Raw genomic sequence first — 27,676 nt, 5'->3', positions numbered from 1 at the left:
CAACTCCCAGAAAGCCTTTAGTTTCCAGGCTTGCTCTGCTGAGACTGTCATTTGCTACCACCGACGCTGCCGACGGACCCACAGAGGAAGAAAAAAGAGAACAACAAGATGGCGCTCACCAGGTAGGGTTTGGGTCTCGAGGCGGGAATGGGTTGCTCCGTCTTTCGTGGAGTGAGTTCCTTTTTTAACGTAGTCTCATCTGTTTGTTGACCGTTGGTTGCAAAAGGATTAGGGTTGCAGGGAATGTACGACCGGCAGGCCTGGGCCGAACTGGACATTTTTCTGAAGCTCGGTTCGGGGATCTTAATGTTTTATCGGGTGGCCTTTCTCGCTTTTTTCCTCTGGGCCTTTAGCTACAGTTGCGGAGCCCTTTCCCAAGTGGGAATGCCATCTGTGGGAGGAGAGGTGGGCTTGGGTGTATGGCAGGTAATCGAGAGAGAGAGAAAAGTGACTGTCTTGGCTGCGCGCTGGGGGCGGGGGGGGAGCGAGAGGACGCTGTGATCCAGAGATGGGTTGGATAAACTACTTTGTCCACCACTGTGGACCAGGGATTTAGGATTTCTGTGAAAACCAGAAACTTTCCTCTACTTGGCATAGGTCCGTTTTGGGCAAGAGGAAGTCTTACACCAATCCTGCTTGAGGGATCCTGTAAGCAACTGGTTTGCCACCATGTGTATGGAGAGCTGGACTAGATGGACCTTTGGCCTGATCTAGTATGGCTTTTCCTATGTTCTTTTAAGAACATAGGGATTGCTTGATTCACTCATACATGGCTATCACTTGCCAGCCGTGGCATCAAATGGGTCAGCACACACTGGTAAAGTACATGCTTTGCATTTAAAAGGACCCATATTCAGTCCCTGACACTGTGGAAAGCCACTTCTAGAGACAGTAGGGAAAATACTGGGAAGTACCATACCAGTTTGATCTGCTGCAAACAAAACGTATTCCAGCAAAAAATCATTTGTCTTCATATGATAACCTTGTATACTTCACTGCATGTTAGTTTAGTAGGCTAAATTCAGCATTGTGGAAGTGGACTTCCATGTGTATGTCTGCAATTTTTCTTCCCCTGTAGCTTTCCTGTGAAATCAGGTTCAGATGGTTGCTCAAGCCTCCAAAGCTGATTTGGGGTTCCTACAGGAAAGATGGGAGTCTGTTCTACCAGTACCCACTAGTGGATAGACATAGAGTACAGAGTGAAAATACTTACTGTGCCTTGCATAAGTATTCAGACCTCTTGGGCTTTCCATGTTTTGTTGTTTTTCAACTTGGAATTTAAAGGGATTTAGTTCATTATTACCATTTGAAGTACCCAATATAGTCAAGTCTGTGAAGATGCAAAATATTTTTATAGTGGCACAAAATTAAAATCAAACCAGCACTTCCCTCTTTCTTGTGACATATCTTAAGAAGCTCTCATGCATTCTAGTATCTCCAAAAGTAACATTACTAAGTAGATAATTGATTGGAGTCCACCTTTGTACTATTCCAATGTCACATGATCTCAGATTATATACATAATTTTTGGAAGGCCCCAGAATTTGTTGTAGAGCATATCTAAACAAACAGCATAATAAAATTAAGAAGCTATCAGAACAACTCTGGGATAAAGTTGTACAGAAGTATCTGTCAGGATTGGGTTATACAAAGAATTCCAAACATGAACATTTCCTAGAGGCTGTTAAATCCATTATCTCAGAGTGGAAAGAATATGGCTCAACTGTGAGTCTGCCTAGAGAAGACCATCCCCAAAACTGTGACCAGGTAAGGAGGACATTAGCCAGAGAAGCAAGTAACAGACCAGTGGTAACTGAAGGGGTCAGAGAGAGCTGCAGCTGCAATGGGAGAAACCCCAAGGAATAACTGTCACCAGGAATTCCAAAAAGCTGAGGTTTATGGAAGAGTGGCATGCATGTGGAAAATACAGTAAATATTTATTTATTTATTTAGGATATTTATATGCCGTCCTATTGCAAAAGCCTCAGGACGGTTTACATAAATAGAATACAAATATCAACATAAATCAATTATCGACCCACTCTGGCTGCAGTTAAACTATAATAGTAAAAAATGCAATATTAAAACTTATTAAAATATTGATGAAATAAAAAGGACTTAATCTGGCGCCGAAAAACATATAATGACGGCGCCAGGCGGACCTCTTTGGGGAGCACATTCCATAGTCGGGGCGCCACCGCAGAGAAGGCCCTCCTCCAGGTGCTCTGCCTCCTAATATCTTTCACAGAGGGTTCTCGAAGTATGGCTTCTGCTGCCGATCTCAGGGGGCGGGAGGGCAAATAGGGAAGAAAAAGTTCTTTGGTCTGCTGAGAAAAGAAAAAGAACATGTGGGAAAAGGTTCTCTGGTTTGCTGAGGCCAAAACTGAACTTACTGCAAAATATTCTGTGTGGTTCAAGCCCTGGATTCTCATTGCCCTGAGAACTCCACCCCCACAGTGAAGTGTCTTGGTGGTAGTGCCATGTTGTGGGAATGCTCTTCCATTGCAGGGTCTGGCAAACTGATCAGGATTGAGAGCAAACTTGACAGAGCCAAATCCAGAGGAATTCTAGAGGAAGCCCTGTTTCAGACTGCAAGGGACTTGGTATTAGGTCAGAGTTTCACAGTTTCACACTCTAGCAGAACAATAACACAGCCAAAGTAACACTGGAGTGGGTTAAAAACAAGAACGTGAATGTCTTATAATGGCCCAGTGGAAGCCCTGGTCACAGTCTGGCCAAGAATGTGTGGCAAGAGTCAAATATTGCAGTTCACCAATGGTCCCCAACCAGTGTAGAGTAGCATTGCATATTTTTTGTTTAATCTCTGGTTGCCCTAAAGTTCATTATATTTCCTTTTATGCAGGTTTCACTCAAATTTAAACTTTAACAATTTAAAATATGTTTTATCATGTATTTTTTTAAAAAAATTTAAAATAAATTTATAAATATTTATAAATAAATGAATTCTAGAAGAGGCTTTGCCATTTTCATGCTTTAACAACAAATGTTGAGTGGTTCGATGCTGAAAGATCAGGACCTTTTCACTGAAGAACCCATGGGGTTTTGACTGGAATTGGGAGAAAGCCCTCCATTCACAGTCACCACTAATGTTGGGCTTTACCTATTCCCCCTGCCCCAGTTCTGGGAAGCTCATAAAAGAATGAGAGGAGGGATCAATTTCTTGTTTCACATTGGATTTTGCACGCAGACACAAAGAGCAAACATCTCACTACGTCAGAATATCAGCAAAGCCTGACTGAAAATGAGAAAATCCCCTTTCCTGAGTTCTCTCTGCGTAGCACACCACTCCCTCCTAACCATTGCTCCTTTGTCTGGTTTAAGGAAACCAGAGTGAAGGCTTGAGCAGGCGGGTGCAGTGTGTGGTAGTTCATCTCTGCAAGAGGAAGCAGTGCTTGCTGCCCTTAAGCAGGTACTAGTGTGCCCTTCCTGAAGTATATAATTACTGATCAGTGCCAGACATCTCCTTTTGGGCAGGGTGTTTAACAGAATAATGAAGGAACAGACATTCTTGGAGGAAATGTAGTATCTTGACCTCTTCTAATCTGGCTTAATGTCTGGTTTTAGTACAAAATCAGCTAATGTTACCATGATGGATGATATTTTGGGGGAGAGAGATAGGGGAGTACACATCTTTTGATTCTCTGTGGTCTTTCAGTGGCTTTAGGGTCTATCAGTAATGGCCTCCTCGTGGGCCAGCTCTATGGGTTAAGGGTAGGAGGCACTGTATTCCTGTGGTCCTGTGCAGGGCCAGTTTCACTGAATTACTTTGTATGTTACTGTTCTGACATTTTCACATTTGATGCTACTTGGCACTAGCTTGTCTCTAGTTCCCATGTCTACACATTAAATAGATTATTTGCTCTGGACGGGATTGCATTCTCTCCATAGGAATCAGGTTCATAGTCTAGGGGTGGTACTCAAACCATTTTTGTCACTGGTGACAGATAGACTTGATGTTGAGGAAGATCATCATCTTCCCTTCCCATGCCCTAATACTCCCCTTTTGTCTTCTCTGAGGCCCAGTCATACCTTTGGAGTGAGGGAGCCAGCATGGTTCTTCCCATGCTGCCTGCAAAAGCAGCAGGTCAGGAGCTTGGCTTTCAGAATCCCAGCCCTGAAAAATCCTATGGTGTCCCTAGACAATTTTAGGAAATCATAGGATTGTATCTTTCAAGAATTTTGTATACTACCCTGTTCTCACCAAGGATGGTTTATATTTTAAATTTAAAAAAAAACAGCAGAAGAATGAGCAAAGGGTTGTTGCCTATAAGAGAATAAGGTGTGTATGCATAACTTTATTTGGGCAGATGTTAACTAAAAAAAGTCTTTTTAATGAGCAAACCAGTAACACTTGGCATTTCATATTTCTGCTCTTCATTTCAAGGGTTCCATAAAGCACTGTGGCACAGTTCTCAACTAGATGAACATTTAATTTTTATATTTTGGGCTGATTACCATTAGAGTTGCTGTTTGGTAATTGGCACACTTGTGACCATTACTGCAGATCTGGGGGTAAATTAAGGAGAGATGTTCTGTGATTTGGAACCTTCATTCCTTTTTGCATGTGAGCAATTCATTTGTTGGCACATGAAATGGAAACTGGGGCTGTATTTTCTTTTCCCTGAGCATGGGAACTATGGGCTTCATCCTGGGTACTTTATTGAACAGTTAGGCTCTTTCAGTCCAATTGTTCAGATATGTCAGTACTTCAGTTCAAAGGCCTGTTGTAACAACAGCCATGCACACGTGTGGAAGAGCAGAAAAAGTTAGCCACAGGAGTGCTACATAATCTACTTTGGCATTTGTATCAGCAGTGCTCTGAGACAGAGTTCCTAAGAAACAATCATAATGTTTCTCCTACCTGCTAGCCCATAGCACTTGGAAGCTCATTTTTCTTACTAATTTGATGGCATATGGGAAAGTCACCTGAAAGAAGAGGGTGCACTTCTGTAGAACATGGTGGCACAGTTGCCAGCAGAATGAGGAGGTGGAGATTGCATTCCGGGCTTGCTGAACTATAGTTTGAAAATCCTGTGTTCCTATACAGTAATCCAATGAAAATCCCTAGTAGAGTGAAATGTATTCCTTTCTCTGTGGTAGTAATTACCATCTTGCTGGAAAGAGCAGCACTGAATTAATGCAGACAGTTTCTCATAATCAAAGGCAGAGCAATAATTCCATTGTGAATTGTTTTGATGGAAAAATACACTGCATGCATTGTCTAACGTGCTCAACAAATAGAGTAAAAAACTACTTCTGTGTTTGCTTAGCTTTTTACCAGCACCAACTCAGCTATCTCAGGACCAGTTAGAATTAGAAGAGAGGGCAAGGTCGCAAAGGGTGAGACAGACTGCATTGGTATCATCAAGAAGGGAGCCTCCCCCTTATGGTTATCGGAAAGGATGGATACCACGAATGTTGGAGGTAAGTAGCAATGTACACAGTTCTAGTCAAGAATAATGGTTTCATTTACTTTTAAGAGATGAAAACTTGCCTTTTGAGTATGAAGGTCTTTAATACACATATTCCAGTTACTTTTCCAATTGTTGTCTGTATAGACATCCATCGCAAAGAGTATCTACTGCAGATATTGTGCCTCAACAAACACTGCCTCCTCAATGCACACAATGTACATATTTACATACATAAGAAGGTTAAATAGGTTTCTTAGGAAGCTAATCCATAAACAGTTTTTGCAGGCTGGTTTCTTTTGGAAATGGAACTAGTTCCATCCCTGGGTTCTTTCACTTTCTTTGACAAAACAAAATATGTTAGGATGTCTTGACATGGGGCAAAAACACTAAAAATTCTTAATATGTTTTGTTTTCGCAAAGTTCAGTACACATGGGCAATTGCATCAGCCAAAGGTTATAGCAGAAAAGTCTGTCACAGAGATAAATATACAGACTATTCAGTCTCTGAATGCTGAAAAGTTGGGAGACAAAAGAAAACAATCTTAGATAAAGCCTTGAGTGTGATAAGCAGTGAGGTCCAATGGAGAAAGTAGCCTTCCCAACTTGCAACTCACTGACAGCAATCCACATATTGAAAATACCAGAAACTTGATAAAAATTCCATGTATTGGGCATTCCAGAAGTTTATAAGTCTTCTCCCTCCCTAGGGCTACAAAAACAAGAGTCTGTCAAACATTTTGCAGAACACGGTAAATTAAAGATTTACATTTACTTGGTGGATTGTGTCATGTAGACCTGGGATCCAAGTTAGACTAGGACCTGGGTGCTTAAATTCACAGTTCATTTATACTGCGTACTCATGCTATGACCTTGGAGAAGTCATTTTCTCTTGGGTTTTGGTTGCTCCATGTGTGAAATGGAAATAAAATGCTTCACATGGCTGCTGTGAGAGCCTGCATGTTAATGATTGTGTACACTGAAAAGGCTGTAAGAATGTAGCATTAATGCATTTAGACATGTATTTTAACAGCTAGTGAAGAATAATTGTGGGAAGCCTCCAAAATATGTAGTTTTGAAATTACAGATTAATTACATGTTTCCAATTACATGTTCTTTATGACAGTTCTGATAGTGCCTTGGATGTGGAGAAAGGTAAAATTGTGACTTTTCAGATTCCTCAGTTTGGGAAAATTAGCAAATGATAATATTTTAAGACATACTGTAATTGAACCTATTTCTTCTCTTTCCATTTATTGAGTATCTTGTTACAAGCAGCAAAAGGAAAGTTCAATCATTTTGTTTTAGGGAAATCTGAATGGGGTCTAGCACTGTTTCTGTGATCTTAATTCCACCATTTTAGTGACATTTATGTAGAGACAGGCTATAAATACAGTTAATCAATAATATATTACTTCTGAATTGCCTGTGTGTTAAGTCTCAGTAGTGTGATACAGCACCATTATTTAAGATCAGATTGGTGGATACACATGACAGACTTTCTCATTGGTGACACCTTTCCCAGTGGGTACACTTGTTCATTCTTTTCCCCCTTTCTGATATGATTACTGTCCTTTTTATGAGGATTCACATCTTGTTTCTGCCCCATACGACTTAATGCCTATTTCTTTGTCTTGTAATACATTTACTGGCTTGTTTCTAATGGTGACTGTTTGCTAGTGGACAGTTCTTTTTTTCTGTTCAAGATGGGGCACCCAGTTTTTGCCATTACCTGTTGTAGCCCACTTTTAGGTACCTTATACTATTCTGAACGGTGTGCTACTTCAGAAACAGCCTTTCTAGAGTGTAGGATGGATCAGAAAAACTGAATGCCCTCCATTTCATGAGTTGAAGTACTTTCTGCTACTATAAAACCACCATGAGATACAACCTCATGTTTTTGTTTTGATTATTTGTTGTATCTGTCCTTTGTTTGAGGAAGGGGTAAAAAATAGAGTCCTACTGGTTTTGACAAACGTTTACAAAGCCTGTGAAGCATAATCAAACCTCTAGATTACATGTTGTTTTTTGGGAGAGAGCTCTTAGAGCAGTATAACCTAAGATGTCCAGGATGTCAAACAGGTTTTCAGAATCATTTTGTGTTTGGGGGTTGTTGAAATTTACAAAGAAATTTCTTTTTCCTCCTATTTATGCCCAAGTTCTTGGGCATGCTTAAAGTATATTCAGGAACTTTGGATTTGAAACACAGTTGTTACCTTTTTATTGGTATTCCAGTCCTAATGAGAGTAGAGGGTGGGATGCCTCCCTTGCCATTACCCTAATCTCTTCTACTTTTGTTTCTGTATAGGATTTTGGAGATGGAGGTGCTTTCCCAGAAATTCATGTTGCCCAATATCCTCTGGATATGGGTCGAAAAAAGAAAATGTCCAATGCGCTAGCTGTTCAAGTCGATGCAGAAGGAAAAATAAAATATGATGCTATAGCTCGGCAGGGTCAATCAAAAGACAAGGTAACAGAATTCTGATATGTATGGAGCATATATATGAAGATTGCATTATTTCATTTAGTTTACTATTCGTTTTGTAAACTTAAACTGAAAAATGTTATGAATGTTGCTCACAAGTTCAATAGTACAGCAGTGGAAAATGAGATTCGTCTCTAAGTGTAACTTTTATAATATATAATAAAAGTTAAGACACTTTTCTGGGTTCCTTATATGCAGGGACATATTCATAGTGTCTGGGTAAAACAAAGAGGTACCAGGGAGGAAAAGTCATATGTTCTAGATTCATATGGTCTGGTATATGCATGTAACAGCATGAAGCACCAGAGTGAACTGTACCACTTCAGACTACAGGGCAGCTTTTAAAATAATAATACTCTGCCTGCAGTTTCAAGTGAAGTAGTCAGGTTTACTTCCTTAGTACCTCATTATGCTACATATGTAGACTCAGGTCTTAAGAATGTTTCCTTTGAGTGACTAAGGTTAGGTGATGTATTTCTTTCATGTAGCCAATTATTACCAAACTGTTCCAGTTGTTTGCCCTGTCCACTTCCATTTTCCTAAGACCAAGGATATCAAAAACAGTTGCCCATGCTTAGCTTCACTCAAGAATGGGAGCAAACTATTTAATGTTCTGTTTATTTATTGTTCTTATTATTGTAAGCCATCCTGGGACAATTTTCGTGTAGGACAGGGTAAAAATATTTTAAATAAATAAACAAACTACAGAAGTAGATTATCTGCTCCCATTTTCCTTAGATGCAGGAGCTTCAGGTCAACAATGGCAGAGATGCTATATTAGCCACCATATCAGTCTATGTGCACAAGTGTATTCTTCCTTCTAAATCCAACAAAAAACAGATGTAAGTGCACTTGCAACTGAATTTGAGGCCAAACCAGCACTGTATCTTGAACTATGCAAAAAGGGTAAACAGCCTTTTGAGGCTAGAAGAACATATTATATATGCAACTACCATGGCACTGGATTATTTGAATGTGTGATACTTAACTAGAACAATTAAGCTAAATAGAAATTTAGTCTGTGTTAGTCATAAGCATGAAAGTGAAGATGAGAAGCTATAATAAATCTGGGTTAATTATGCTGTAGTGAAATACGTATTTCTGCCATCTGAAGTAGAAATCTTTGTTACTACCTATAATTCAGCAGAGTGTGATTGGTAATCTGCATTGGTTGACCACACAGACACTCTGCTGTTCTTCCTCCTTTCCCAGCAGTGTGAACACTTTTCCCAGTTAGAATTAAAGAGAGAAAATGTATGAACACAGCATATTCTTCAATATCAGAATGGGTTCAGGAGGAAGGCAACAAAAAAGGAGCCATTTGCACAGCCTGGTTCATATAGCCCTCTTTTAAAGGATTGCACCAAAAGAAAGAGCCATGTTGAGCTATCCCTACAATAGAATGAAGTCACCTGGTTAGGTTCAGCCAACTTTTGCTTTTCCTAGATGAACTGGACTAATTCCAAGCCAGTTATTACCAATCAAGTCACCACATTATATCCTGTTTGCTACTGGTGCTGCTGTTGCTTCTCACATACAGTATATAATGAATTTTGATTTGAATTTATCCAGAGCATACTCATTTTAATGTTGAGAGAACGTATTTGTCTTCTGCCATTCACTGGGATGATTTGAGTTCCTCGAGTGAGCTTGGTTTTTCATGCTTTGAAATTCTTGGGGTTTTTATAGTTAATTACTGTGAAGAAATATTGCTCTTCAAATGCCCTTCACTTGGCTTGGTGAGATGTTCTTCCATTTATGCTCATTTAAGGGACTGTTAATTTTGGAATACTTGGATGAGAATTAGTAAATGGCTGCTCTGCTAAATTATTATTTGGGCTGCAGGTCTGCTTTTATAGCTATGCAAATGCCATCATGATGGAGAGCCACTACTCAGAAATTTCTGTTGTGGGATAGTTACCTACTTGAGTAATGTTGAGCCAACTCAGTTTGGATATATAGAACAATCTCATTCCAGGTGCAGTAGGATTTCATTTTGTGTGAGTGTGTGTGTGTGTGCGCACGTGTGGGGGGGTTTAAAAAAAATACCAGTACCTATCTATTAATCTGTGTATTTATATGATGTTATACATTTTGTGATGGCTGGATGTGACTTCACAACTAACAACATACATTTATAATATGGTATCGATCCATCTACCTACCTATCTGATATTATGAATTCATAATATCAGCACCTAGCATTTACAGTTGCATAATTTTATTTATTTATTTATTAAAACATTTTTATGCCGCCCCATTCGCCGAAGCCTCGGGGCGGCTCACAACAATAAATTAAGACAATAACAATTAAAATATATACATTAGAATAAAATAAGCCGCCCTGGCCAGATAAAATTCAATAGTATTAACTTTTAAAGTGCTGCTTAAATAAAAAGGTCTTCGCCTGGCACCAAAAAACAAATAACGAAAAACAAATGCATAATTTTATGCATACTTTGAGAAATCTCTGTAGTATTACTGCCTTTCACATAGGTAAAAGAGCAAGCAGTCACAACAGAGAGGTATGCCTGGCACCAAATTTATGCTCTTTTTGGCGCCAGGCCAAAACCTTTTTATTTAAACAGTATTTTAAACTCTAATAGTTTTTAAGTTTAGTCACTCTGTCTAGTTTATTGTTTTGTTCTGTATTATTACTGAAATTGTTGTTTTAATTGTCCTTTTAAATATTGTAAGCCGTCCTGAGATCTTGTATAATAGGACGGCATACAAAAGCTTTTAATAAATAAACAAACAAACATGCTGGCATGAGAGATGTTTCCTAGTGAGACCACAAGGAAAAATGTATGCTCTTTTTTGTATAGCATCCTGCATGTCTTCATTTGTATAACCCTATTTGTTATACAGTGAGCTATGGTAAATGTTTTGTAGGCTATTTTACTAGGCATGTTTTAAGCATGTTTTCTGCTACAACACCCTAACCCTAACAGTAAACTTAGCAAAATTAAACTAATTACTAATCATTCCTCATTAATTAAAGCACATTGGCACATTTTAGTTCATATTCCTGTCTCAAAAATTAATGAAAAGCAATCAGCTCTTTTCAAACTATTGTACAAGTCAGTTTGGATGACATGACATAGTTTATTGATCCAAGAATATACCTCTTATCTTGGAGCTTCTCTACTCTGCTCCAAGCTGTGAGGAGAAAATTGGAATTTGGAGATTGCTTCCAATTCTAATCAGTTTTGCATGTAATCTGAATCCAAAAACTGATCAATATCTATGAACAGAAACAAACCAGCTTTGTATACCAGTTTGTAGTTGGTTTGTTGCCACTAACCACAGTATGTCAGGTTTAGATGCTATAGTAAACTGTGGTTAGTCATAAAATAGAAGGAAATGCTTCTGAATGCATAGCTGTACTAAAGGAGAGTGGGGGACGGTATGAGCCAGAGGTTCACAGTAGCTTGTTCTTATAACAATAAACCACAGTTTACCATTTTTAACCAACTAGCCCATATAGATTGCCTTAACCAAACATACCCCATCTTTGCTATTTGTGCAACTTTGAGTCTGATTCAGCTTCTTCAAAACAGATGATCTGTTTATTTGTAACTGAGATTTGACAGTTTATCTACTTGTTCTTATGTTTTGTTATTTTGCATTTTAGTCTTAGGTGCCTTGAACATCATTTGGTGAAAAGGGAAATTATAGATTTAATAAAGAATAAATTATTTTTGCAGTAGTTAATTCCCATTTTAAATGAGTCATTTAAGTAAACCAGTGAGAGATAGAGGGAGGGAGGATCAAATGGAACAATTCTGTGGTGTGTGTGTACTTTATTCTAAAATGTTATGAGGTATTTGGTACTTATACTAAATGTTCCAGAAGTCTGTTTTAGGTTGATTGCATCTTCAACCTTGCTCTTTATTTACTGATTTGTAAGAGACAATGCTACAGAACCCTCTGAAAATATGTTAAGCTTAAAAGTTACTAGAAATACCTTCTCTTTTTTCCCATAGAGAATGAAATTGACTAGTAGGTACATCTCAACATCTTTTAAGTCTAGCAAGAATTAATTAGTTTCAACAGAAGGCATTTAATTCTATTTCTACAAAAAGCATTTCAAATTTTGTCTTTTTATTTTTAGATGTCTGAGATTGTAAAACCACACAAATACAGAACTTTTATTCAGACACGTTGGGTTGCATCCAGTAGTGACTTAGTAGAAAGTGCTTCCACTTGCCCATGTCTGTGTACCAATTAGGCAATAGCTACTGCTACTCTTTCTCCCTTACATCATTCTCTTCCAGGGGATTCCCAGTCCCAAGGTGACGATTTAAGGTAATCAACTGAAAATTAGATATCCCAACCTGCAGAAATCATAAGAACTTTTTACTAAGGCGGAACCACCACTAGATGCAACCTGCTCAAAACATGGAAATGTTTTTTCCCTTTTTTATTTGCTTGATAATATATTTCCAACGATTACATCCAAAAATCTGGTTAAGCATTAAAATTAATTCATACACTTGGTAATGTTTACATTGTTATTACACTCATTTATCGCTTTTTAATTAAAACAATAGGATGGTGCAGGCTACTATCCAGTGTCAATAGTACCAATAATCACAGAGGATTACAGGTATCATTGAAGGCAGCAGGAGTGTTGAAAAAAGGATTTCCTCAACAATTCCCTTACCCTCCAAAGCATGTTGGTGGCCATTTTCGGCCATCTAAATGCTTTTCCTGCTGATGAGAAGCATATTTGCTGTATCCTAGTGGAGCCTTGCTTTCCCTCTCCCTGTCTCTCATCTCCCCCAGGCACTAGCTTTGAAGTCATACTTCCAACTATGGAGTGACAATAAGTGTATTAAAAAAAAAAAAAACACCACACACACACACACACACACACACATTGGCTGCAATGGTGGAGGGAGGGTGCTCCAGATTTTCCAATGTGTGTCCAAACTGCATTAAGCAACAATGAGATTTGTGCCTTTATTTATTTTGCATTTTCAAAACTCCAATGTTGATATAATTCAAGATCTGAAGCTCAGTCAAAACAAGACTGCGATGCTGTTAGTGGATGGGTCCTCTGACTGGAGGAAAGGTGTTAAATCTGCTCTAGATGGGGTTGTACTCCTCTTGAAGGAACAGGTTCATAGGGATGCTCTTGCAGCATGTGCAAAATGCATCAGCCCAAACAGTACTAGGACAAGAGTGTCCAAATATATAGCATCAATTCTAGCCCACTTGTTTCCAAGCCCAATTCAAGGTAGTGGTTCTAACCTGCAAAGCCCTACATGGCTTGGGACCACAATATTTGACAGAACATCTCTTCCCACCACAATCTACCCAGATACTGTGATCAAGATCTGATGCCAATCTCTAACTGCCACCTCCAAGGAAGACACAGCAACAAGGAGGAAAGCCTTCTCAGTTGCAGCCCCTCCCCCCCATTATGGAAAGTGTGCCTCACTAAGGTTCATTTGGTGAAATGCTACTATCCTTTCAATGTCAAGTTAAGACTGTTCTCTATGACAGATCATTTAATCAGCTCTGAACAGTATAACTGGATGTTATGCCAACTGCTCAACAGGTCTTGCAATTGAATTTGTTAGCGATTGTCACTGCTAATATTCCATTTTAAATCTGCCTTTTAAATTTTGTAGCATAGTTTTATTGTTTTACTGTTAGCTGTATTGTACTTCCATTTTATTTTATCTGCCACTGTAAACCATCCAGAAAGCTTCAGATATTGGCCAGTTTAGATATAAAATAAATAAAATCTCACTTTGCCCATATTTACTTAAACTGTGTTATGTCAACATCCAAGACTTTCCATGTATTGTTGCTGCACTTCTGGCCATTTGAAGGGAAAAGTACCAATAATTCTTGAAGCTCAAGAGGCAGAGCTTTGGGAAAAAAACACTTGTGTTGGGTATTGAATTCTGTTACATGTGTACTGTTTACATAAAATATCATTCAGTTCCATGTAACTTAAGAGGTAGATTTATTTTGTCCCTGTACAGGTTTGGCAGTCATTGCTCTTTGCATCAAGGGACATTCAGGTTGAAAATCTATCCACATGTACGAGGGAGTAGGTCTCATTAAACTCTATTGGATTTCCTTACCAGTAGAGTGCATAGGTTTGCACTGTCCAGTAAAACTCTGAATGTGTTCAAAAAAATTTCATGAATTGAAAGAGAGTCACAAGGTTAGGAACCTAGAATACAGTTTAGATGATGTCTCACTCAAGTCTAAGCATTTGAACACTTTGCTTCATTTTCTCTAGCAAGAGATAAACAAAACGTCCCTAGAACTTTAAATAGGATATGAATGATTTCCAAGTATTAGATCATCTGAGGCTAGATTCGAGGATAATTTTTTTATCCTTTAAGAGACTTTGAATTTAGGAGTCTGGGATGAATGTGTGATCTTATTTCTGATTTGCTTGGTGCTTGGCACTCATACAGCCTGTTCTATAATGAAAAGCTAATTATTTTTTTTCTTTTTTTTAAGTGCCAGAGACACTCTGTGTTCTTCATCAATAGCATTTCTTCCTCTTAGTGCTGTTTTCAATGTTTCAGGTCATTTACAGCAAATATACAGATCTGATTCCAAAGGAAGTTATGAATGTTGATGATCCTGAGCTGCAAAGACCTGATGAGGAAGCTGTTAGAGAGGTATTATGTTTAGTGATGCACATAACTATTGGAGCCACTTGCATTTTGTCCAAGTGTTTAATGTTACATTTCTGATTATAGCTTACAGAAAAGACCCGAGCAGCCCTGGAAAAGTCTGTGTCCCAGAAAATCGCAGCAGCCATGCCAGTCCGAGCAGCTGATAAACTAGCACCTGCTCAATACATTCGGTATTGGATACTTTCATATTGTTTAAACCTTCTTGCAAACCATGTTTAATGTAAGGTTTTTTGCAAGTATGAAATAGAATGGTTATTCAAGGCACAAGCAGTACATGAGTGTTACAAAGTTATTGTTTAATGAAATGTAATACTAGTCCTGTTCAGAGAGCATAATGTACTTGGCTGTGCAGAGGAAACTGCAGCTATACGGTTCCTTCTTGGCTTGTTTCTGGTAATAATCTTTCTCTTTAAGTATGTGATGGCCTTTACGGTCCATAAAAATGAATAGCAAAATAATGTCTAACTTCAGAACTATAGAATCCAACTGGTCAGGGTTTTTTTTACTGTCCTACCAGTAACATTGGAACATCAGTCTCTGTTCTATGATTGAAATAAAGCTTACTAGTTAATGTATGCAGTTCCCAAAAGCAGTGTGGCTTTTCAGCTACACGTACTTATGTGTATTCATTTCTGCACTTCTGTTAAGGAGTGTATGCTAGACAAATCAGAGTTTGCCAGTAAAAATGAAATGCTGGTAAAGTCAATATGGTGAAAGCACAGACCAAATGGTTAAAAAGTTTTGGATTGATAGCAGAATCCCTTGTTTGCTTTTTCAGGTATACGCCATCACAACAGGGTGTAGCCTTCAACTCTGGTGCAAAACAGAGAGTTATTAGAATGGTGGAGATGCAAAAAGACCCAATGGAGCCACCAAGATTCAAGTGAGTTTCTGAAATCTACCATATTTTTCCGTATATAAGATGATACCTTTTCTTTAAAATATTTACCTAAAAATGGAGGGGCATTTTATACATGGGGGCCAAGAGGAAAACTGCAGGCGCGCTCGGGAGAGGCGGGCGCAGGCGTGCAGCAGCAGCTTGCTCACTCGGAGATTGGTAAGAAAAGTGGGGGGCATCCTATACATGGGGGCATCTTATAAATGAAAAAATACGGTATATTTCTGATGCTGTATAGAATTCAGTGATTCTATTCTGATTTCAGAAAAGTTCTGATTATATTATGATTTTCACACATTAGAATTAACAAGAAAATACCTCGTGGGCCACCATCTCCTCCAGCTCCTGTAATGCACTCTCCCAGCAGAAAGGTAATAGCTTTGCAGTTGTCCTCTTATTTGACTTTTTTGAGACTTGCTGTATAGAATTTGGAGTGTTCAGATGCACATCACAACAGGCATTCTGTTGAGGACCATTGGACAGGAACTGTTTTTCTCCTTCCTCTGGGAAATCATAGACTACCAGAGTTTGAAACAGGAGGAGCTTGGATCCCAGTAAAATGTAAATATGACACAACTTAGGCGAGCTTCACTTTCTGCTCAGGATGTAACTGTTTTTACTATATTTGTAATTCCCACAGTGTACTAAGTGGAGGCCCCCATGGATTTGTTTAGAATGAGTAAATGATTTGGTGTTAGGGGTAAGCAGTGAGGTGGCTGTCTGCTAATGACACCAAATTATCAGGTTGGTTTAAATAACAATGGATTATGAAGAACTCCAAAGGATCTTCTCAGACAGGATGGATGGGTAACAAAATGGCATATGAAGTTTAATATAAGCAAGTATAAAGTGATAATTGGGGCAAAAGAGGTTGCAGTCCTGCTGCTTGATGGAAAACACCAGCCCAGGATGTGGCTGTCTTGAAATAGGTGAATTCTATGCTAGGGATAATTGAGAAACAGACAGAAAATAACACCTCCCAAATCCTAGTGCCTTAATAGTTCTAGATACCTCATTTGAAAAATGATATTGCAGAGCTAAGTAAGGTACAGAAAAGGACAACTGTTTTGTAGGCACTTTACTGCAATAAACCTTACTTGTCCCTGTTAACTTTTTGGGCAATGTGATGTAGTTTGTAAGACCAGAGAATGTTCTTTGGGCCTCTAACTTGCTGAAGCAGCTTTCAGAGCCACCAGTGAGCTTTGTGTGAATTAAGTTGTTGGGGGCAGGTGTCACAAATGTTCCACATTTTGAACATAGCCTGAATGAAGAAATGCCCCCTCAAGTTTTACCCCCAACTTGGTATTTTGGATTGTAACTCCAGTGTTCCTGCCATTTGACCATGCTGGTTGGTGCTGATGGATGCTGAAGTTCAAAACATCTTGAAGGCACCAGGTTGGGGGAGATTTATATAAAAATCCAACTGTTGCACTCTTAATTGTTGGAGAGAGAACTTCTCTTAGTTTTACCTTTCTAGGAGTTAAACCTTGAATGAGCATGACAGTTGCTGCAAAAACACTTTTTTTGTTGATACTTGCTGTTTGATATTTCCTTATTACTTTACGAATGTACTTCACAGTGGGGGGAAAGACACTCCCATCTATAAAAATATAAAATCTTACCTCTCCTCTGCTCAGATGACCGTGAAGGAACAACAAGAATGGAAAATTCCTCCTTGCATTTCAAACTGGAAAAATGCAAAGGTAATTAACTTGTCATAACGTCAACCTCTAATGTTGTATCCTGCTGGGAAATACCCCAAAAAAACAATATGCAATTTAAATGTTACTTGAAAGCATCTAAAACTGAGTAAACCAGCTGTTGTCAGAAAGGGGACTGCAATGATATGGCTTAACTGTGTTCCCTGTATACTAGATGACGTGAATAAGGAGTATGCTACAAAGTACATTACTATTTTGTAGTTCCCAAATGTGGTTAACATAAAATGCTTAAAATTCTTATACTATTACTGTGTACAGGATATAAAACTGATTTGATCTGGTGTTCTTTAGCTTTAAGCAAACAAGGAACCACACATGCAGTTCTTTAGCAAGGGCATCATAGATACTGGATCTACAAGAATTCCTTTGGGTTATAGGGCAGCATAGAAATGGAAGGACAGACGGACGGATGGAAAGAAATGGATTCAAATCCCTACTCAGCCATAAAATTTATATTTTATGCGTGGATAAACTGGGGTAACCCTCATGCATTATGAACTTGGAAGAAACTTGGGAAACAAATATAAGCTATATAAAACTCTTCACTGTTATTTGTGCCTGCTTACACTGATGAACTTCAATGTATCTCAAACACCAACTGCATATCGCTTTGGCAAATGGGGCGGCATATAAGTTTGCTAAATAAAATAAATAAATATACCCACCAGCTTCTCAGTGCAATGTCTGAGGCAAATAATATTGCTCGGGAAGAGTTTAGCTACAACAAACCACTTTGCCTTCAGTTGCTACAGCAACTTTTGCATTTTTGCTGCTGTCTTTGAACTGAAGAAAGGACACCACTGTAACTAATTCCACAAACAGAAACTTGGTATATGTTGCAATTGATGATCAGCCATGCACTGAAAGGTGGTTGTTCTTTTTAATTAATATCAGGTAAACCTGGGGAACTAGAAGCAAGGCAACTACTTACCTAGCTGCACAAAGAGCAGGTTTACTGGAAAATTCTAATGTTACCTAAGGACTTCAGTATTCTTTCTTAGCAAACCATGTCTTCTTTTGATGATTGCTTGTTGTCTATTTTTACTCCAGGGCTACACTATTCCATTAGACAAGCGCCTGGCTGCAGATGGCAGAGGACTACAAACAGTACACATCAATGAAAACTTCGCCAAATTGGCAGAGGCTCTTTACATTGCTGACAGAAAGGTCAGATCATTGTTCTCTACTGTACATTGGTCTGAGTGATTTCTTTCCACAAAATAAATCTGAGCACTATTGCAATTTTTTGTTAGTTGCTTGGAAACAGAAGTTTTGCAATAATAGCACAGAACAGAGTCTACACCACAGGCTGTCTAGTTTCTCAATTGGCTAACAACATCTCATCAAAGCAGAAAGATCAGGTCCTGTGCTACTCTTATTACGTTAGCTATACTCTGAATTTTGTGCAGGCTCGTGAGGCTGTAGAAATGCGAGCCCAGGTGGAGAGGAAGATGGCACAGAAGGAAAAAGAGAAACATGAAGAAAAACTCAGGGAAATGGCCCAGAAAGCAAGAGAGCGAAGAGCTGGGATCAAAACCCATGTGGAGAAAGGTACCATCTTTTCATCCTTTTGCTGTTTTCATAAAATATTCCAGTAGAGCTTTTGCACTGGATTTTGACACATTTAATGAATTTCTCTGGAAGACCACCATGATTCTGCAGTATTGGAGGATTGCTTCATTCTGTCAGTCTCTTTCTCTGTGTGCGCAGTTGTTATCATGTGAAAAGTGTGCAGCTCATTCCCTTGTATGTTCATGAGGAAGCAGATTCCACTTAGTTCATTGTTGCTTTGTTCCCAGATAGGTGTGCATGGGATTGAAAGCTTAAGACATTAACAGTGAAAAACGAGGTGTTCCATCCAAAGATGGTCCAGAAAAACATTAATTTCACTTGTGCAGAAGTGTCAGGGATCCTTCACTTTCTTAGTTCTTAGTCCAGTTTCTCCTGTGGTACTAACTACTAAACAATCTACACCATGATGGCTGTGTACAATTTTAAATCTTGAATCTATCTTTAGAGGATGGAGAAGCTAGAGAACGTGATGAAATTAGACATGACAGGCGAAAAGAGAGACAGCATGACCGAAATCTTTCCAGAGCAGCCCCTGACAAAAGGTAAACTTATTCAGCTCATGCACAAATGGAACTTACCCCTTGACAAATGGACTTACCCCTTGATATAGGAAATGTTGTAGAAAAATATGCACACATATAAAACAAATTACCATCTCCATGACTGCTCTTTCATACTATCCTACTCTGCCAGAAGTGTGCATTCCCATAGCACAATAGCTTCCAGAATGTGGTTTGACACACCATAAAGAAAGTGGTAGAAGTATGCTTTCAGAAATGATTAGTGCTTGTGCATGTATTTGATCAATGTTTTGCATTCTTCTTCTTGTGTATTTTGAGGAAGTAGTGTTCACTGGAAGCAGGAAAGCCAGGGCTGTTTAGCACTGATTCTGTCCAGCCCAGAAAAGGAACTAAATATCTACTAGTATTCCCCAGTTAGCCCACATAACACCTGATGGGAACAAGTGAATTTCAGAAGGATTATTGCCTGGGGAACATGAGCTTGCCCTGGCTGAAACAGAGTCTACCATGTATTCTGCAGAATACATTCATATACCTGAATAAAGGATTACTACTTGGAGGTAACAGGTCCTCACACTCACACCCTACTGCATCATGTAGACTTTTTCCTAGGAGCTCTCCATCTCTACCCCTTATGCTGACCAAACTAGCTGACTTTCCCACAGCAAATGGTCAAACTAATGTTATATTTTGAAAAGTATCTTTCTAGGCAAGATAGATTGATTTCTAAATCATCCAGAAAATAAGACCAATTGAAATGGATTCTGATCAATTTCCCATGTTGTAATTCATATACCTCTGGAGAAAGCATACTTGTAACTGCTTGCCAGGACACTTAACACACCTCTGCCTGCAAGGATCCTAAGGTTGCTTGCTTGAAAACAAAGCCAAAATCCGGAGCATTATGAAACACAAGACATTTGGTTTGAATATTTTCTGAATGAGTGCTGTTAATATCATATAGCAAACTACTTTTGAAGTTTGTCACAGAAGGAGGGAAGGCCAGCTTTTTGAAGCAAAATTATCCACTGAACTAGTACAAGTCTCTAGCATGGGCTAAGTAATTATTTGGATATAGCAAGTGAATGCTACTTCCTCAAAAGACATCTGACTGAAAACCAAAGGCAGAACAACACCTATTAAGAAAGTATGTCAGGCTAACAGTTAAATTTCTCTCACATATGAGTGTTGTTGTTCCTATAACCTAACCAAGATACAATATTGTTAATGCAGATCAAAGTTGCAACGGAATGAGAACAGAGATATTAGTGAAGTCATAGCATTGGGTGTTCCTAACCCTAGGACATCTAACGAGGTCCAGTATGACCAGAGGCTCTTCAACCAGAGTAAGGTAAGTCATAACTACCCTGAAGGGAAAAAATGCAATAATCATGTTGGATGTTAAGTATAAACTTAGGGGAAAATAGATGAAGAATAGTACATGTCCATCAATATACTGAGCAACTTATATTTATCTTCCATGTTTCCAGGTAGTTTGCTCTTTAAACCTAAGAAACTGCTGTTTAAACCTAAGAAATTGTGTGGAGGTTTTAGCATTTGTTTGAGCCCATGTCTGTAATTATCAAGGATTCCCGTTGCTGCATCCTTGCAAAATCAGAGTAAATGTGTGACCCTATGAGCATTCCACACATGTATATTAAGGGCTGTACCTTTGAATTATGAAAGTTAGGAATTGGGCTGTGGGGATGTACTTTTTTAAGGGACATGAAGGGACAACCATGATGTACTGTTTCCTGCCAGGCCTAGGGAAGTGTCAGGCAAAGTGAGCAGCCATTATATGAGGGGTGGGGTTTACAGAGGGGTCAGTGGATGGGGGAAGGAAGAAAGACATTGTAGTATCCTACATGATACCACTGAGGACAGGTTTTGTACTAATTGCATTAGTGTTTCAAAGTAGCAAACTTTCACTTACATTAGAAAAGTTGTACCCCCAGAGAGAAATGGAAGCAAATGGTTATATCCACATTAGACTAGTGAAAAAGTTAAAAGGAGCTGCACAGTTCTGCTAGTTGTTGTGCAAACAGCACTGGGACAACTAAAGTTGGAATGAGTTGTGTGGTGGTTTGTGTAAGCACAAAGTATTGAGTTTAGTACCCACACAAGGATGAAAAAGAGGTTTCTGCAAGTAGTAGAAACTTTGTACTAGCAAAATGAGACAATTGGATACAGTCCTAAGCATATCCTAAGGTTTCAAAGATCAATCCACCCCTTCATGTGAATAGTTCTATATGTCTTTTCTTCTTAGACACAGTGGTTTGCAACCATTTTGAGAACTGGCCAAACAGCATACTGTGGTAACCAATTTCACATTACAGGACATTTGTTCTTCCAGTGAATGTTGCTATTTAGACTTTGAAGGTTGACTGTGGGAGATTATTTTGGAACTTGCTCAAGTTAGTATCCAAATAATACTGAATACTTTTATGTTCTGCTAGGGCATGGACAGTGGCTTTGCTGGAGGAGAAGATGAAATTTACAATGTCTATGACCAGCCCTGGAGAAGTGGTAAAGACATGGCCCAGAACATCTACAGGCCCAGTAAAAATGTGGATAAAGACATGTATGGTGATGATTTGGAGGCACGAATAAAAACTACTAACAGGTATGAAAGTGTACACACACACATTCACACACAGATACATACACACCCCTATCTATTTCTAATTTGTTTCATAACTAAAAAACTATGCTTTCTTATCTCTCACAGGTTTGTTCCTGATAAGGAATTTTCTGGCTCAGACCGCAGACAAAGAGGCCGAGAAGGACCAGTTCAGTTTGAGGAGGATCCTTTTGGTCTAGATAAATTCTTGGAGGAAGCCAAACAGCATGGGGGTTCAAAACGGCCTTCTGATAGCAGCCGTCCTAAAGAACATGAACATGAAGGCAAGAAGAGAAGGAAAGAGTAAATTGTATTTCACTAAGTAGTGAAACTGAATTCAGTACTTCAAACATTTCTTAGCCAGCCTTCAGGGAGTTGTCTTAAACAACTGGCAGCTCCTCGGTAGTGGATATAATTCTCCATGAGTCTTCTGATAAGGACACTTTAACCCACAGAATAAGAAGGGAAGGGAAAAAAAATAGGACCACTGGATTATATAGGCTCTGTATCTGTGGTTCTAGCTATGCTGTTTTGCCTTGTTTCTACATAGCTAGAGATCTGTTACCTTGTTTTCACTTTGGAATACACTGCTTAATTTATCTTTCTCTTAGTTAAAGCTGCTTATTCCACCTTGATAATACTTCCCTTGTACATAGTTTGCCCTGCCTCTGTTGTATTGTACTTGAAAGAGGAAAGGGTATTGTGATTCACTTGCTCTGCTGTGGTTGTATTTCAAGCTTAGAGAAAATGCATTGACCTGCAATGAATACATATCCATGTTTATTTTAGTTTCTTTACAGTGAAATAAAGTCTTTTTCCTTTAACTGATGTCAGCAGTTCTTCATTCTGAATGTTCATTTGGCTTGTGTCTACCTCTCTGAAGTTCGACTTGAAGCTGAAAATTTTAATAGACACTATTACTGATAAGGCAATGGAAGAAATAAACAATATCCATTAGAATGCTGATAAGCTTACAAATACTGCAACTTCCTTTACAAAGCATTTATGCAAGTTTATTGAATCAAGGCTTCTTTTAATTAAAAGAAATACCTGATCTGCTTATTAGTGCACATCTCATGGGTGAAATCAGTTAACTAACATTCAGACACAGATTCACTAATATTTGAACTATACATGTAACATCATGAAGCTCGTTCCTAATGAAAAATTAAGATTCATTTTTGAACGCTCTATATACATTTACAGACAACTTGTGGAAGGTTTGAAATGTGCCAAGAACATGCTGACCAGGCTGCCTATGAGATCTGAGATTTCATGTGCATCTTAAAGTGAATTTTCATTTTAAAGCTAAGAAGGCATGGAATTCAATATGTACAATACTAAGCCTCTTACCTTAGCTCCTTCTATGATATGCGAGTCTTTCTGCAAAGCATTTTTGAGACCTTCTTCTGTAGAAAATCCAACCCAGCAAAAACCTTTATGAAATCCTGTTTCTGTATTCTGTTCAAGATAGAAGGACATCACTTGATACACGAACTACTTTTAGATTAATTGACTGATAGACTGATTCGTGTTACATTTAAGCAGTAGCTGGCTATCTGCACCTAAGAACAGTATCATTCAGAAAAATCCAGAGGAGACAAGACTGCACTATAAACACAGAAAGGAGTTACTATTTACCTTGCATTTTGTACTTGGTTGCTAATAATAGCCAAACTTACGTACTTGAGTTCTGTTGAATTCATGGGAAGACTTAAGCACAAGTTTACACTAACTTCAACAAATTTAAACTGGAGTGCTCAAGTTAGGCTGGATTGTGCCTTTTGACAGATAAGGAAGGCACATAAACCACTTTCAAATACACAAGCAATGAGGGAAAATCAATTGTTTTGTATAATTTAAAGGGAGAAATGTATGACCTTCAAAGCAAATGGACTTTGCTTGGGTTTTTATTATTATTATTGGGGTATTTGAATCCACCTGTGAACCACAGTGTAAAGCAGCAGCTCTTGGATGCAGATATGGTAAATGAAACATTCATGGAAAGGCTATACAAAGAGTTCATAAAATGCATGAAGAAATGAGACCTGCTAAATGCATGAAGGTGACAGCAATGTTAATGCAACATTGCCTGTCATCTGAATTCTGTTCTGAGATGTCATAATACTGCCCATTAGTAAAGACAACTCACTTTTCACTTGTATGGATAATTTTCATTTTATGCATTTTTAAAATCCAACTATATATCAATGGAAGATTATTCAGTATATATATTAACATGTCAAGTTTCATTTTTGTACCCAATCTTGGGTACGATTACCACCTCTCACTAAGATAGAACATCTTCCATCAGCAGAATGAGCAGGGGGCAAGACACCTCTCCCATGCAGTCCCCCCCCCCCATCTGCTGTAGATTTTTGGGGCCCTCAAGCAATTCTGCAGGGGGAAGAGGTGGGCAAAGTTCCACAAGTGGAAGTCTACTCGCATACCACTGGGTCTACCCCTTAAAATTAGTGCATTTTATACAATCAATTTTTGTAACTAAAATGATCAATAGCAATATCATTATATGCTAATAGAAACAATATATGAAGGGTTAATATTTTCTATGGGTAATACTTGGTATTTCTCAGTTAAGAAAAACTAGATTTACAGAGCAGGTACACTGCTGCCTTGATAAATATCATGGGAATGGTTAACATTAAGGAAAAAAAACCCCTTTGGTATAAAATAGGTTCCTTGATCAATCTGATATCATAGCTCAAATACCATTTGAACAATATTTTACTTTGAATGTAGTCACTTAACAGGAGGGATACTTACAAATGGCAGAATGCAATTTTTCACAGTCCCAAATTGAGAAAAATATTGTTTTATTTCATCTGAAAAAAAAAAAAAGAGTGGGAGAGGAAAAGTCAGAAGAATATCTGGCTCTAATTGTTTAAGGAGGATCACTGTTAAATACTCTAATGGAACACCTACTTTGGTGGTCCTTCATGCGCTCACCTATTGTGAGCAAAAGTGGATAGCAGCGCTCTGAAAAGCAGAGTCTAGCTATCTGCTACATTTTTCCAGATGATTAAGGGAACTGTGGGAATCTTAAATGGTAACAGACCTAGATGTCTGGGCTGCTCAACTGGTCAGGCGGGGGGGAGGGGGGACACCATACAAGGGACACAGGACAGACAGTCATCATAGGTCTTGACAATGGAGCCAAGCTCAAGGTACCAATGTTCAATTTGGATGCCAGGAAGTACTTCCTGACAGTTAGGACCCCAAGGGTATGGAATGGGCTTCCACAGGAGGTGGTTGAGGCCCCATTGGTGAGGGTGTTCAAAGATAGGCTAGACATGCACATGGTAGGCATGTCGTGAGCAGAGCCGGCTGGAGCCGGGGGTCAGACTAGATGGCCTGGGAGACCCCTTCTGACTCGCTCTGTTTCTACGTTTCTATGACTTTCTGGAACAGTGAACTTTCTGCAGCTGCCCAAGAATGTTGCATTCTGATGCTAGCTCTAAGGCTATCTCACAGTGCATTTTTGTTGAAAGTTTTAAATTATCTGCTGTGGAGAAAAGAGAAATAAAAATAGGATCACTTACTACTCAGATACAAACTATCTATATATAACCCTCAGAGGGCCTTTCGAGCATTGCTTATAATTGCATTGTTGTATGTTCTTTGCACTCTCTTCTTCTGACTTTAGCAATAGTTGTGTGCTCCAATGGTTTCTTTCTCAGGTCCTATAACTAGACTTCCCTGACAGTTTCAGACAACTTGGATCCAAGCAGGCATGTTATGCATGCTGTTTCTAGTAGTGGGTAAGGCCATACCACTGCTGGTTGATAGCCCTGGACCTTATTCATGGACAAGCACAAAAAACACAACATACTCTCCCCTCCTGAAAATGCCCTCTACCCCTGCAGTTAGACTGTTGAAAACCTGATTTTAATGGAGGAATCGTTTTTAGGAAGAACCACAGCATTGAGAGAGAGAACTAACCCTTGCAAGCAGCAGCATCTCCTGTATACTGCCCCCTTGCTTCACTGGCACCAATGGAAACTTTTTAAAAGCAGTTATGATAAGAAATGGGAAAACATATTCCGTGTGATGAGCATCTAACTGAAGATAAAAAGATTTTTGTATTGGCTGGAAGAGAAGGCAGAGCCTGCAAGACAAACTGGTAGGCCATACGGGGCTACATGTTAGCATAGTACACCCTGGGGTGACAGGTTTGCCACCCCTGACTTAAATCACTGATAGCTCAAGCAATAGATGTTTCATGATACATCAACTATGCTTAAAACTATTTTGTATATGGTTACATTTATACTCGTCTTAAATGCTTCAAGTAGCTAATATCAATAAAATCCACAATGAAAACAAACAAAGCTTCCTAAAAACTCAGGAGCATATAAAAATAGTTAGATCATCATCAGCTTAGATTACTGGACATATATCTGGCCAGGGCTTAAATGGCAGAAATAGGTAGTTATAAGGTAACACTACCTTAAAATAATGGTTTGTTGTTGTTGTTAGTCAAGTCATATCCAACCCATCGAGACCCCATGGACAACATTCCTCCAGGCCTTCCTGTCCTCCACTATCCCCCGGAGTCCACCCAAGCTCACACCAACTGCTTCAGTGACTCCATCCAGGAATGACACCTCATCCTCTGCCGTCCCCTTCTTTTTTGCCATCTATTGTTCCCAGCATTAGGCTCTTCTCCAGGGAGTCCTTCCTTCTCATTAGGTGGCCAAAGTATTTGAGTTTCATCTTCAGTATCTGGCCTTCTAAAGATCAGTTAGGGTTGATCTCCTCTAGTAATGACCGGTTTGATCACAATACCTTTTATAAATGTTAATAGGCTATAGCTATTCACCTCAGCAGGGAATATAATGAAATGTAGGAAATATGTGGAAAAAACTGGCTCAAATCTACCGCCTATAAACTTGCTGTGTAATCTTGGGCTGTGAGAAGAAATGCCATCCCATGCATCCTAGAAAGAGCATAGTAATAATGCTGAACAAGTGACATGTTCCTTACGCATTTCACATAACAACACTGTGCTTTGAAAAATAAGAAAGTGTCTGTTTTCCTGTAATTATATATTTCCTCCTCTTGCTTTCAATCTTATCCCTACAACAACTACCCTGTGAGGTAGGTTGGGCTGAGAGTCTGTGACCTAACCAAAGATGACCTAGTTGGCTCCATGGCTGAGCAGGGACCAGAACCCAGATGATTATGTGCTTTTGAATGTTCGAAATAATTTCGATACAGAGATAGGTTAAGTCGTATCAAATCTGCGACAAAACACTCAAGATCTGTAAGAAGATGAAGGAAGGATAAAGACAATATGCCCGCTGCGTAGGGAAGGAGGCGCCACAATGCTTTCGACACCTCCTCTCCGCAAAAACGAAGGTGGAAACCGACCTCAAAAGAGAGACACTCCCTCCTCACCCAGGACACTGCCCAACATCTGCCCCGGCCGTTTAGACTTTGAAGCAGGAGAAATAAAAACCGTTGCAACCACGCAGGGACAAAAGCGGCAAGGTAAGCAGCACCACGGTCCACTTATTAGTTTCACCCTGGCCAATCGCTTTATTTCAGAAAGAACTAAACGTGTCCCCTTCCTTCGCTCACTCACGTGCACCCATGGTCCAGGGTATCCGGGCAATGAAGGCCTGGAAGCTTCGCCGAGCAACTCCGGCAGCCGCCATCTTGAAACTAGAGAAAACGAGTGGGGCCGGTTCCCGCCCGCTGATCCAATGGAAGGCGCGGTTTTCCCCTTCCGCGTG

At 39.2% G+C, this 27,676-nt stretch overlaps 1 protein-coding gene and 1 long non-coding RNA gene across 2 annotated transcripts; one reads left to right on the top strand and one right to left on the bottom strand.

Annotated features, from left to right (window-relative positions):
* Positions 1–22,744, top strand: SNW1 (SNW domain containing 1). The gene is made up of 14 exons (XM_044435967.1): positions 1–122; positions 5,292–5,445; positions 7,741–7,902; positions 14,475–14,570; positions 14,652–14,758; positions 15,367–15,471; positions 15,788–15,857; positions 17,124–17,189; positions 18,258–18,374; positions 18,617–18,758; positions 19,225–19,321; positions 20,534–20,651; positions 21,757–21,923; positions 22,029–22,744. Exons 1-14 carry the CDS (start codon positions 109–111, stop codon positions 22,225–22,227), a joined length of 1,614 nt encoding a protein of 537 aa, XP_044291902.1. The 5' UTR covers positions 1–108; the 3' UTR covers positions 22,228–22,744.
* A 560-nt stretch (positions 22,745–23,304) lies between these two features.
* Positions 23,305–27,654, bottom strand: LOC123026397. Its single transcript, XR_006415297.1, has 4 exons — positions 27,526–27,654; positions 25,881–26,000; positions 24,705–24,763; positions 23,305–23,381 (listed from the first exon to the last, which is right to left on the bottom strand). It is a non-coding gene; the product is annotated as an uncharacterized LOC123026397 (long non-coding RNA).
* Positions 27,655–27,676: the final 22 nt, after the last annotated feature.

The sequence above is a fragment of the Varanus komodoensis genome, unplaced genomic scaffold, assembly GCF_004798865.1.
Source record: "Varanus komodoensis strain SLA01 unplaced genomic scaffold, ASM479886v1 scaffold3, whole genome shotgun sequence".
Taxonomy (NCBI): Eukaryota; Metazoa; Chordata; class Lepidosauria; order Squamata; family Varanidae; genus Varanus; species Varanus komodoensis.
The sequence above is the reverse complement of the archived record's forward strand: the minus strand, read 5'-3'. Positions and strand labels throughout refer to the sequence as shown.

Coding starts and splice junctions, on each gene's coding strand:
- SNW1 (XM_044435967.1), top strand. Junction 14,759..15,366: donor GCACCTGCTCAATACATTCG/GTATTGGATACT, acceptor TTGCTTTTTCAG/GTATACGCCATCACAACAGG. Junction 18,375..18,616: donor TTTACATTGCTGACAGAAAG/GTCAGATCATTG, acceptor AATTTTGTGCAG/GCTCGTGAGGCTGTAGAAAT.